At 42.0% G+C, this 13245-nt stretch overlaps 2 protein-coding genes across 3 annotated transcripts in view; both read left to right on the top strand.

Moving 5' to 3' along the window:
* Positions 1–661: 661 nt before the first annotated feature.
* On the top strand, positions 662–4826 carry fgf3 (fibroblast growth factor 3). Its single transcript, XM_014021199.1, has 3 exons — positions 662–1506; positions 2220–2323; positions 2592–4826. The coding sequence occupies exons 1-3, from the start codon at positions 1245–1247 to the stop codon at positions 2973–2975; spliced, it is 750 nt and encodes a 249-aa protein (XP_013876653.1). The 5' UTR covers positions 662–1244; the 3' UTR covers positions 2976–4826.
* Positions 4827–9945: 5119 nt separating this feature from the next.
* Positions 9946–13245, top strand: part of fgf4 (fibroblast growth factor 4) — an 18067-nt gene continuing 14767 nt past the window's right edge. Inside the window, exons 1-2 of one of the 2 annotated variants that reach the window (XM_014021200.1) lie at positions 9946–10438; positions 12169–12272. In XM_014021200.1, coding sequence (XP_013876654.1) covers positions 10039–10438; positions 12169–12272 — 504 coding nt within the window. In that variant the 5' untranslated portion in view covers positions 9946–10038. The remainder of the gene's footprint in view (positions 10439–12168; positions 12273–13245) is intronic. The other variant, XM_014021201.1, reaches the window with a different exon arrangement.

Here is a 13245-nt window from a genome sequence, read left to right as displayed (position 1 = left end):
TTAACCATCTACTCTCTGGGGGATTCTCAGCGGAGGCCTTCATAACAGCAGTGGAGCAGCGCCAAAGGGCAGAGAGATTTGTAGATGATGGTGCTAATTACCAGAATGCAAACCATAATGTGACCAAGATGGAAGCAATTTAAGCAGTAGTCATTTAGCCTGCTGCTCTTCCGCCCACCGGCTGCTGCCGAGCCAGAGCCAGGGCATTAGGATGGGAAAAGTCTGGGACAACTTGTTGGTGAAGGATTAAAGAATAATGCTTGTTGGAGGGACAAGTTATCCAGTGGGAACCCTGTGACACCAAATTAATTTGTCTTGAATCAAATGATACAAGTCAAAGGTGACAGGTCAGACGGAGGCTGTAGATGTTTGAGAACAAAAGAGATTTCCAACCTGTAGGTGCTTGTCTCCACTTCCTGAAGCTCTCTGCTGCTGGAAGCTTCCATCTGAAGTAAATTAGATATTTATACAAACTTGAACTCAGCCTGTTGGGGCAGTTTGCTCTACATTATTGAAAAACAAACGTCAAATACATATGTCTTAAAACATCTGAAGTGAAGCTTGCAGCGTGTTTGGGGGGAGGGAGGGGAGGAGGCAGGCCTTGTGTAGGTGTAAGAATTCAAACTGTGTTTGCAGCTTTTTTTYCCTCTCCTGTCTTTCTTTTAAGATGAAGGAAGGTTCCAGCAGCAGCAGACTTCTTCCTCACCTGCTGCGGTGGCTGCCTCAGCCTGTATAATTTTGGGATGTCTAATTGCTCTTTTAGGATATTTCAGCAGAGGAGTTCAGAGGGGAGAGCTGTCCCGCGCTGTGGTACTATGTAATTTTATCCATGCCGCTGTCTCTCACTTCACACAGGGCTGATACCTTTTTTGCCTCCCCTCTCCTTTGTATCAATTGGTCGAAGTTCAGCCTTTTGTCGCCACAAGCTTCTTTTATATCTGCGCTCAGTCTGAGGCGAGCCTCTCAGTCCGCTCCACAGGGGCTGCTGTCCGCGGAGAGGCGAGGAGGATCCCAGTTTTAGGGAGGAGAGGAGGGTGTGTGTGTGTTTGTTGGGGGGGTGGTGTCCCGGTCGGCTGCGCTGTCAAGAGTTGCGCCTCTCGGTGTTGGATGCGCGCGCGCGCGCGGCGGGGACCGAAGCTCTCCAGCATTTAGGGGTCCCCCGATCCTTTTTGAATGGGACCCGGAGGGCTGGACGGGAGTCGTCGGTTTTTTCGCCACAGTCGCCCCGCTCGGACCATGCCACGATGCTGACGATCCCGCTGCTGCTGCTGCTGGTGCTCAGCCTGCTGGACCCCGTGCGTCCCCGGGCCCGCTGCGCGCCGGGCCAGGGCCAGGGCCAGGCCTGTGACCCCCGGCAACGGAGGGACGCCGGGGGCCGCGGAGGAGTGTACGAGCACCTCGGAGGAGCGCCGAGGCGCAGGAAGCTTTACTGCGCCACCAAATATCACTTACAGATCCACGCGAATGGGAAAATAGACGGTTCACTGGAGGAGAACAACCCGCTCAGTGAGTACTCTCACTTTTTTTTATTGAATTAGAAAAATCAGACAGAAATTTATATTTCGATTAAAAACACGTTTTTACGACTTTTCAGTGTGTGCGCGCCATTTATTTCTAATTTAACATAACTAATATAATTAATCCATGAGGAAGTCTCGGGGGCCACTCGGAGGAGGAYTGGGGTGGGGGTCTTGTTCACTCCCGTGTGTGAAATCATGCCATTGCAAAAGGTGCAGGTTAATCTCCAGAGTTCCCCCCACTTCACCCCCCAAAATAAGAAGCATTAACATCCAGGCGCGACAAAAGGCGCTGTCTTTAGCGGATGTGTTTATCTAATCAGAGGCTGTTAGGAGCCTCTTCACGGCGCTGAATGAGCCAATCAATGCGCTGATTAAAGGGGCCAATAAACACACTCAAAGAGGCCCCTAAGTAGGTCTATCACTGAAGTCAACTTTTATTTCATCTGCAGTTGAACATAGTAACATATATTATGTTCTCTGGTAAAAAAAAAATGTTATTGGCTTTGATTTATCAGCAGGTGTGTTTTAATTTAGTCTGCTTTGCTTTGGGACACATTTGTGTTTGAAACTGTTCAATAAACAAAGTGTTTTTTTTTTTTGTTGTAGCATTAAAATAAATTTGAGCAAATTAAAATGAGCTAAAAATAATTACCTTATTTACCTGTTTTGTTTATTCTTGTGTGTGTGTGTTTGTTTCAGGCATAATGGAAATCACTGCAGTGGAYGTGGGTGTCGTGGCCATTAAAGGGCTTTTCTCAGGCAGATATCTGGCCATGAACGATAAAGGAAGGCTGTACGCCTCGGTCAGTGGCATGTTCTTTTTTAAAAGTTATTTATTCTAAAGAAAAACATTGTATTCTGTAAAAGAGAAAAATGGCTCAGATTCATCTCAGTACACACAGCTGCACAGTTCATACAAAACTCAGATCATACACTKAACCACATCCTTTCTCTTCCACATTCACAGAACTTAAAAAGAAAAATAAAAGCCTCGCATTTGACCAACATCTAAAGTTCATATATTATATGTCTGTTGATGCTTGTGGCTCACTCCCTCTCTTGTTTCCCCAGGAAGTGTTCAATAAAGAGTGTGAGTTTGTGGAGCGCATCCACGAGTTGGGATACAACACCTACGCATCCCGCCACCACTCCACAGAGCAGCCGMTGCCCCCAGGAGGAGGAGGAGGAGGTGGAGGTGGTGGCGGCGGCAACAAGCGCCGCGCCAGCATCAAAAAGCAGTGGTACGTTTCCATAAACGGCAAAGGAAGGCCGCGGCGAGGCTTTAAAACCCGAAGCACCGACAAGGCCTCGCTCTTTTTGCCTCGGGTGCTGGGCAACAAGGACCACGAGATGGTGAGGAGGCTGAGGGACAGTCAAGGTGCGCACCACCACCACACGCACAACCAGGGCGAGCGGCGGAGGCGCCGGCATCACGCCAGGAAAGGCCGAGGCTGACGGTCAGGCGGCTGGACCCCGAGCTCCTGGGACTCACCCCACAGATGGATTCTTGGCCTCGGCACATACTGCAGCTCCACTGCGACGGAGGATTTGGGGATAACGGCTTGGATCCTGCACTCTGGATTTAGTGGAAAATTTGAACCGTGTGCACAGAGAAAGAGACCGCAATCCACTGAGAAAAACGAAAACTCACAGGCCATCCTAAATGTCTGGGCTTTCATGAAGTCGGCCTCTTTCAGGAGACTTGGACTCCTTCCACTGCTGTATAATCCTCCCTGTCCGAGTTCTTCCAAACGCTTCTGTCTTGTAACAAATGTATTAAGATAGTTGAGAATATCCATCCTATGTTGTAAAAAAACACATCTTTTAAGCTGTCATTTCACCCCCAGCTTCAAGTAAACAGCTTTTCATCCATCCCACACAGAGACAACAACTAATATTCAGTCATTCTGAAGTTCTGTCAAACATGACGGAAAACAAAGAGAGAACTTTACTCGGAGAAGCACTTTTAAAAAAGGAAATGTCAGATTCATGCTAAGAAGCATTTAGAAATCAGGAAGAGGAGCTTTTGTCTGCTCCTTTCTCACAATGTGATAGTCTACTGTCTGTAAACTCAGAGAGCTATACTTTGTTTTATTTTACTAGTGATATGAATATTTATTTGGTGTGTGAGTTGTAACTTATTGATAAGCCTGTTTCTGCCTTTTACCAGCTGTTTGTTTCATAGTTTCACTCACTGCCTGGTCCCAACATAAACACCACGGTATTTACCTAAAAAAAGGAGAGAGAGAAAAAATGTCTGATTTCTTCTTTTTTTCACAAAATTATTTGTCTTTAAAAACTCGATTGTAACTTTTTTACCATTGGTCGAAGCAACTCTGACAAGGTTTGATGAGTGTTTGAGTTTTACGTGTGGAAAAACATGCTGGTTGTGTTTTACTCCCAGGTTTGTTCAGCTCTCTGATTGGTTTGTCCAAAAAAAAGGCACAACAGGATATTTAGTTTCTGATGAAAAGTGTTAAACCACAAACCCTCTTAGAGCTTCACTTTCTGCCCCAAAATGTCAGCATATCTAATAAAAGTCATATAAAAGACAAAATTTTGTGTAGAAATGAAGTAGATAGGATCCATAAGGTTAGATTATTGTATCTTTTAAGGGAAAATGAGGTTTATTTTAGGAGTTCTACCCTCCCTAAATCTCTCCTTCCCTATTTCCTTGTCTACATATCCATCTCTCCCTGCTGCAGCTTGTTTCCTAAAGTGGCCACCTGTTGCCGCGACACGGCTGAGCAGAAACCGCAGGGATGGTCCCATCAATGAGAAACTCACCACTAAGCAGCGCCGCGACTCGTTTGGAAGTTCAGGTTTTGCCCTGCCTTGTTCCCATCTATAGGCAGCGGCGTATAAAGCCTTGTCATTCTATACCTGCAGGCAGGGGAGGCTTCCTGGTCGGGACAAAGGCTCCTCCCAGGGGGGGCCTGGGAAGCGATGCTGCCTGAGACTTTTAAAGCTTCTTTTTTGAAACGCCGACCAAAAGCTGCRGCCGATAAACAAGGCCGGCCCTCCTGAAAGCAGAAACTGTGTCATACAAAGTGTAACACCTCGCCGTGGCTCGTTATGAATGCCGGACTCTAATATTACTCACCAGGAATGCAGGACTTGAGAGAGGTTAGGGGTCTTTTGTGGCCCTCGGTCCAAAACCCGCCTGCTTTATTTAAGAGCATTTTATCTTCTGATAGTCACTTCTCTTTTTCAGCACATAAACTTCTGGAGCTGCTGAACTTTAACTGATTATCAGCTGGTCAATAAAAAAAAAGAATCATCTGTAATAAACCTGAACGTGTTCTCCTTGAGGAGTATTTTTACATGAATTACATAACAGGTCAACAATTCTAAGCCCTTTGTTGGGAGAAGAAAATATAAAAGGTTTCTTTCATCACACTCTGAATAAGCAGGGTATTACTGGGACATGTTTTCAACCCTTGGTGGGCAGCATGTGTGCTTTAGGATCCCCCTTCGACTGACTGAGCCGATACATCATTTTTCCTCAAGGTGAAAATGATTAAAAAAGCTAAATTTGGTTTGATTTACAATAGATGTTAGTTCTGGCTTTATAAAAAGTAAGCATTCCCAAAGTAAAACAGGTAAGAAAGTTGGAGAAAAAAATGTTCAAAAATGATAATCAAGTCAATAAAAATAATTCATGCTTTCCGCAAGAGGCAAGAAAAAAAAAGGAAATTTTGGGGAAAGCTACATAAAGGGTAATTTTGCAGAACTAAATCCTCTGGTGAAACCAACCAGATGTTTACCACAGCTCCAGTTCCTGCAGGTGGAGGCAGGAAGTGTGTGAACAGTGACCTCTACAGGCAGAATCTGTCTTTTCTCCTGACCACTCGATGCCCAACAGTTGTCTCAGTTTGATGTTGATGCCCTCTGCAGACAGCTCAAAGCCACCAAACACTAAAACCTCTCCAAATGATACAGAAGTGAAACAGTGAAGGATATCCGTTCAGTTAGAGTTAACTAAAAAAATCTGTCTTCTTAAAAAATGTGTCACATAATAAAAAAAAAACTTGTAGTTTCAGTAAATCCGGAAAATTTGACGATATTCTGAAGAATTTTTGCATTCGCTTATAAATTTGAGTTGCTGCATTTTGATGATCAAGCACCAAAGACATGTTAAAGCARCACTCGTGACTCTCACTTCCAACAGCAGAGGCAGACAGAAACACAGACTGAAAAGTAAGCCTCAAACAAGTGGTTACAGAGCAAAAAAAACCTAAGATTTTAAAAACTTTTGAACTGTGAGCAAAAGACTCTGATGATCACAGGCATGTTGTTTTTTTTTTATCTTTCTGGTGTTTCCTGTAGGACATATGACAAGTTAAAGAGACTTTTCCCTCTCAGATTTGACAAGAAACATTTGAAACTAAACTATAACTAAAGTCTATGGACCTTCAGCTGTGCCCGCTCCACTCTCAGAAGGAATTTAATAGAAAACTATAAAATATAAAGCTTCGAGAGGCACACTGGGTGAAAGAACACAAAAGAGCCTACATTTTGCCCTTGTACAAAATAACAATAATTTAAAGAGGAGGGGGAAAGGGTTCCAGAAAAGGGGGGAGTTTGCAAAAACTTTTTGAAAGTTTCACCCACTCAAAAGATTAGTGTGACATCAACAGTCAGTTGAACTTTCTGAAAAAAGTAGTATTAAAATGTATCAAACTTAGTCTGTGTTTGTGAAAAAACTTCTGATGTCAGTTCAGTCAGCTAAGCTTCAACTTTCTGTGACTTGTTTAAACTTGAAACCAAGTTTGATGACAGAGGTGTACCCTAAAGGGCTGTAAGGTGGGCTTTTTTTCACTCATCTCACTACAATCCCATTATTGGATATTAGAAGAGCTTACATTTGTTTGTTTGTTTGTTAAATTTCATACAAATCATTCAGCGTGCTTTTATCTAAAAGTACAGCTTTTTTGGAGCTTCAAATTCTGATAAAAACCATCAACATAGTACTGGGTGCTAAATGATTGTGTTTTATTCAAAGAAACTGCACACAGAGCCTGGAAAACCATTTTTTGTTCTTTAAAARCAGAAACATCATCAATTTGCAGAAGAATTGTCCTCTCATGAACAAACATTCCCAGTATTCTTCTGTTTGTTGATCCAGTCTGGTTGCAGTTCAGTGACAGCTCTCTGACTGGCCCACATCCATCTGCACTATTCCAGTAAAATCAGAGGAAAACATTTGTATTTCCACAACATGTTTGGGTTTTAGTCTGAAGTAATGCTCAAAATACATAAAAACAAACAATCGACACAATGTCTGATTCAAATGTGAAGAAATACATACATGGGACAAACAACAAGAAAGAAACAGAGTTAAAATGTTCAACCAAATATAAATCTAACTTCTTCCCTGAACCTGTCTTCATTCATTTTAACATGTCCTATATGCTTGTTAGTAATCAATAAACCAATAGGGGGAAAAATAAAATAGAGCAAACGAGTGCACAAGCTGAATGTTGGGACATTTTAAGCCCTGAATTGCAGCTGCCGCTCTGTGAAATCCAAMCCCCCCTTCCCCTCAGCATAATTCATTGCCTACCTGCAACCTGAAACCACAATGACTTTAGCGCAACGTAAACAGAGAATAAAAACCRGACACAATTTACAAATCTCTCGCCTGACTGAGAAACGACATCTTAACCTACTTTTATTTCAACATGATAAAAACAAGAGCTTACAGAACCATGGACAGCGACAACATAAAAGCTGCTCATCTGCACGGCTCCCAAGTGTCATCAGAGCAGCTTTCCACAGCTAGGACTCGTCACATACAGTTCCAGGAAGTCTGGCATTTATGATCAACTGAATTTTCTGTTGTTTGAACTCTCTGAAAGGCCTGATAGATTGTGTTCACACAAGAGGAGAAGAAGATGCAGGCTTCAACAGTTACCCTAAACTTTTTTTTTACTGGCATGCCAAACATCCTCATGTCCTAACATGGCATTGTCCAGTAACCATCCAACTATTCAAGTGCGTCAGTTGTTCTGGACATTTATCATACCAGCTCAAAGGTCAAGCCCTTTTCAAGTTGTCCTGGAAGGACAGAGATCAATAGGTTCTTCAGAATCTGCTGCAGTTTCTCTCATGTTTTGTTTCCAGTAGGTGAAAGAGTTGTGTTATCAGTCTGAGATTCACCCTACAGTATGGTTTTATGGTCCTTGTCAGACAGTGCACAAGTTTAATGGACCACTTGCCATGGGTTAGCTTCATCCAGCACAAAAGTCCGTCTTGGTTCCAGGTTGGTATGTTTTGGAGCATCATCAAGCTTGAGCCCAGACAGAACAAGCTGGCCTCCAAGATCTTTATTCATGAAGCCATTTCGCAGCACAAAAAAAAGGTGTTGCTGTACATGAAGGATCAGTGAGATGTGAACGTGAGAAAACGCTTCATGCGTGGACGAGGAGGAGGACAGAACCACCCCAGAGATCAAAGGCCTGCACTGCCTGTGGCCCCAAACACTGAAGACCTTCATTCCTTTTAACCCACGGATAAAGAATATGTGGCTCTTTGGTAGAGGCGACCTCCTGAAAGAAAYCAACACTTATTTAGAATGTGTTAGTCCAGTTTAAGACATTGGGGTGTTAAAAGTTAGGCTTCATTGCACCTGAAGACCGTCAGGGACATGTTAACACGGATGAGCGAGCATAGCTCAAATTAACAAAGTTTTGCTTGAATTTTTAGTTTTTCTTTCAGGTTTTTGTCTTTTACCCACAATTTCGGGTGAAGCAATGTTCCCCATGTTGGCCTTCAAAAGTCARACTCTAGATTTAAATTAGGATCACTGACGATGAACAACAACTGCTTCAGGATGAAGTCATGCTTTAATTAAGTCTCAAGGCTTTCTGAGACCAACTTTTGCAAATAATCAAAAAGAAAAACATGGATTTCAGCACGTCACAAGAGGCGGGTGATCATGCCGTTTTATTATTTTTTTATTGTGCCCATGTGTGTATGTGCATGTCTTAATTTGTCTGTTAGCAARATATCTCATGCACAGCTGGCATAGATTTTAATTAAACTCTCAAAGKGTAATTATAGGATGTACCTCAACAAGTGATTAAACTTGAAGCAAKTCCAAATCAAGATGTCTGCTAAAGTCAACTGAAGTTGGAAAACACAAGAATTGCTACGAGTCATTCAGTTCTACGGACATTGAACTGAAATTTGGTGTGTTATTAGTTGAGAGTGGGCCACAACACAAGCTCTGATTGACAGTTGATCACAAGAGATCTTGGTGTAAAACTTCACCATTATTTTTTGGAGTCGATGCTGCCTGTCTGTTAGCAAAATATCTCATGCACCACTGAATATATTTCATTAAAACTCATAGAAAGTAATAATAGGCTGTACCTCAACGACTGACTAAATCTTGGTGCAAGTCCAATTCAAGATGGCCGCCACAGCTAAGTGAACTTAAAAAACACAAAAGTGACTTCAAGTCTCTCAACTTTACAGATATCCAGCTAAAATTTGGATGGTTAGTAGCTGAACTTTGTCCTTATATTTACATAAGTTTCACACAGAAGGAGCTTCTCGCTTAAACTTTTGACATTAATCTTTAGAGTCAACTCTGTCTGTTAGCGAAATAGCTGATGAACCACTGGGCAGATTTTATTGAAACACAACTGATAGATGTTTGAAGTCAACCTAATTCAAGACTTTATGGGTAAATTTAGGAAACAGAAAAATGGTCACAATTCATTAAACTGGACAGATTGAGTTAAGATTYGTGGTTGTAGCTGAGTCATGCAAAGTTTAAGTGTTAATGTGCTACAACTTCACCGTTTCTTAACGCAAAGATGATGTTAGGTTAAAACTCTGGCATAAAGGACAACAAGTCATTAAGGTTTTAGTCATTAAAGTGTTCCTTTTGTTTTCTACGAACTCATGTCACAGTTTCCAAGTTTAAATGTCAGAAAGTGAGTGAAGTCTCAGCCCCCATCACTTAACATGCTGCAGACTCTATTTAGTCTTACCATTGTTTCATGTCAGGGCCATGGACATGATTTCCCTCCAACCAGTCTTAAGTGAGGGCCTTTTTTTTTCATTTGGTTAAAATGGACCTGTGTTTTTTCCTGTTATTGTTCATTTATAGATCTGTCTCCTGTCTCCACACCACGCACTGTTAACTTGGCTGTTTCCGATTTTACATCCTCCCATACATAAATTATGATATTGTGCTGCTGATAATGAAAGCCTTTACACAAAGACGTGCCCCCCACCTCACCCCCACCCCTCTCTTTCTGTGTGTTATCATAAAAGTCATTATTAGTTTATTCTCTGAAACCTCTGGACTTTTCTCCAAGATAAGTCAGCTAATATTGGCTTACAATAAAAGCCGTGAATGTGGCAGCGTACAGATTTCTTCCAAGTGTCAGCTGTGATGTAATGTGTCTGCAGGTATAAATATAGAGGCATGGCTGCTCCTCCGCGTCCGCGCAGATCAGTGTCGCTCCGGCGCTGAAGCCAGAGTGCGCCTGTCGGTCTGGGAATGAGCGCAACTTTGACACGCTCTCCTCTGTGGCCCCGCCGCCTCATCTGCTTCTTCCTCCGCGCTCACCGGAGGGCCAAACGCCGGGAGGTCGCCCTCAGGGCCGGAGGCGGCATGGGCTTTCTGTCGGCGCTGAGGACCGTCCTGGTGCTGGGCCTGGTGACGGGCCTGGCGGGATGCGCGCCCGGCCTGAACGGCACGGTGGACCGCTGGGAGGCCCTGTACTCGCGCTCCCTGGCGCGGCTCCCGGGGGAGAAGCGGGAGGAGGCGAGCCGGGACGGAGACTACCTCCTGGGCATTAAAAGACTGCGGCGCCTCTACTGYAACGTGGGGATCGGCTTTCACATCCAAGTGTTACCAGACGGCAGAATTACCGGGGTCCACAGCGAGAACCGTTATAGTAAGTGGCCTCATTTATTAATAAGTTCCACCACCTCTGGAAGACCCCTAAAATAAAGACCTGACATCATTAACTGAAATAGCAAAAATAAATAGAAGTTAATAACACTGAATTTTAAAGGAACTTCTGATCCAAACTTTATTTTGCTCCTTTATTAAAAGCGACAGCTTCACTGCACCACATTCTGATCCGGATCTGTGAGTCCGCATCACAGCTCCTCTCTTGGTTCCGCAGAACAGAAATCTGCGCGTGTTTCTTGCGCCTGACGTGAAATCAGAGCCGGCTGTGATCCGGGGCCAGCAGCCTAAAGTTAGGACAAGAAGCAACGGGGCCCAGACCTGATCTCCGAACCAGAATCTAGAATTCAGCCTTAAAGACAAGASTGGAACTGGCAAACTTCCAGCTTTTAATTATTTATTTGTCTGTTTGTTTAATTTATTTCGTTTTTTTTAAATATATTTAATTACTTTATTTATTTATTTGGTCCAGGAAAATGAAAAGAAAACAGAAACCAAGTGAGGAAATAACTGCAGTTCAGTAGTCTTCATCAGTTTGTTCAATCATTGATCCCAAATGATGAAGTATTTTATCGGTAAGCCCAAAGGAATAGTTTTGCTTCAAGTGTTTGTTAGCAAAATATCTCATGAACCACTGGGCGGATATTAATGGGACGTCCAGAAAATAATTACTGGATGTAAATCTACTATCAGTTACCTTTTAGAGTCATTTCATACCAACATGGCTGCCTCAGCTAATTGAAATATGCCTACAACTACAGCTCAGTCAAACAGATATTAACCTCAAATTTGGTGTGGAAGTATAGCTAAGAATGATCCCCAACACATACTCTGAGCACTGATCAATCATCTGAGTTCTGTGTTTAATATGTGACCCRTAACTGTTTGGAGTCAACAGTGTCTGTTAGCAAAATATCTCATGAACCACTGGACGGATTTTAACAGAACTCTCAATAATGAATAATGTAGCATCTATACTGTAAAAAATGAAATGTTGGATTTACTTAACCATGTTATGTGACCTGGTTCCACTTAACTGCGTTGAGTAAATCCAAATCAATATACCAGTTTTTTAACCAAAGAACATGAGTATGTTGCTTTGAATTTACTCAACTCAGTTAAGTGGAACCAGGTAACATTATATGGTTAAGTAAATCCAACATTTCATTTTTAGAGTGTGCATGTGATTAACTTTTAGAGTTAACCTAATTTAAAATAGCCAAGTTATCTAAGAAAATACAAAAATGGATTTATTTCAGTTATTTTACAGATCTTCAACTACAAATTGATGTGGTAGTAGCTGAGAGTTATGCAACATATAAACTCTGAGGACTGACAGATWGAGAATGATGATAAAGATTTGACCTAAATGACTTTAACGCTGTCATTTCTCAACATAAGATGTTAAAACTCTGGCAGGAAGACAGGTGATAATCATTGTTTCAAGGGATGCTAATAGTTTGTTTATTGAGTTACATTTGCAACCAAGCAATCATGTGTAGATTTGTTGATTTTTGGACCTCCAGTAATGAAACATTTACAATTGAAGCTCATTTACATGTTAATTTCTCACATTATGGATGTGATTTCATGCCGTCTTCACGGCTGAAAATGGATGCTTTTATTCGCACCCACAAATAAAATGTCAGTTTTGAGGAGCAACAAATGTGTACCTGCACCTTCCTTCAGGGTCTTCTGTTTGTTTTGTTGAAGGTGTCCTGCAGATCTCCCCCGTGGAACGAGGGGTGGTGACTCTGCTGGGCGTTCACAGCGGGCTCTTTGTGGCCATGAACCGACGAGGAAAGCTGTATGGATCTGTGAGTGCACGCAAAACACACCAAATATTCAGCACACACACTCACTGATCTGATGAAAACCAGAAGGAAAAGTTGTTCATGTTCAGCTGTCAATGTTTTAATGGTTGGTTTTTACCTTGTGTGGTCTGCAGCATGTAGAAGTAAAATCAAAAACCCAACTCCTTCACTGCTTTTGTTGAATTGTGGCAAATCCAGTTTTGATAATAAAGTTGAACACAAATAGAAGTAGAGTTTTGAGTGTAGAAGTGCACAGCTTTCAAATGATAAAAMCTAATGTAAAAAACTACTCCACAGCTGCTTTCTCATTCAGTTTGAATGAATTGTTGTCTTGCAGCTGAATGGAGTTTGGTGTTTCAGTTAACCAAAAGGCGGGTGATAATGGTTTTGCCTCTTGTCTATTTGTTTGCAAAATATCTCATGAACCACTRGGYGGATTTTAATGAGACATCCAGAAAATAATTGCTGGATGTAAATCTGMAATCAATTATCTTTTAGTCATTTCATGTCAATATGGTTTTGCTGATTGAAATGTGCACACAACTGTCTGCAGCCCAGTCAGTTAAACAAATATTAAGCTCAAAATTTGGTGTGAAAGTATCTCCACATACTCTGAGCACTAATTTATCATGTGAGCTCTGTATTTAAAATGTTGCCCTTAACTGTTTGGAGTCATGTTATTGTTATGGTTTACAATGGAAAGCTGAGAAAAGTTCACATTTTTTAGCAGGTTTGCAGGTATCAGATAAAAAATCAGCTGAGTGAACTTCAGCTTATCTTGTTTGTTGCTTGGAAGAAACTGATGGCTAAAATCAATATGTGGATATATTTACTGTTTGGTTAGAGGTTTCTCTGTGGTTTCCAGATCCACACAAAACCGTCAGGACAGTGTGTTATACTATTTTCATTTTTATTTGTTTTATTTATTTTTTTCTATTTTTATCTTTCCAAAACATCAATTGGAAGGATATAATCC

Source organism: Austrofundulus limnaeus, unplaced genomic scaffold, assembly GCF_001266775.1.
Source record: "Austrofundulus limnaeus strain Quisiro unplaced genomic scaffold, Austrofundulus_limnaeus-1.0 Scaffold281, whole genome shotgun sequence".
Lineage (NCBI taxonomy): Eukaryota > Metazoa > Chordata > Actinopteri > Cyprinodontiformes > Rivulidae > Austrofundulus > Austrofundulus limnaeus.
This window is presented reverse-complemented; position numbering and strand designations above follow the sequence as displayed.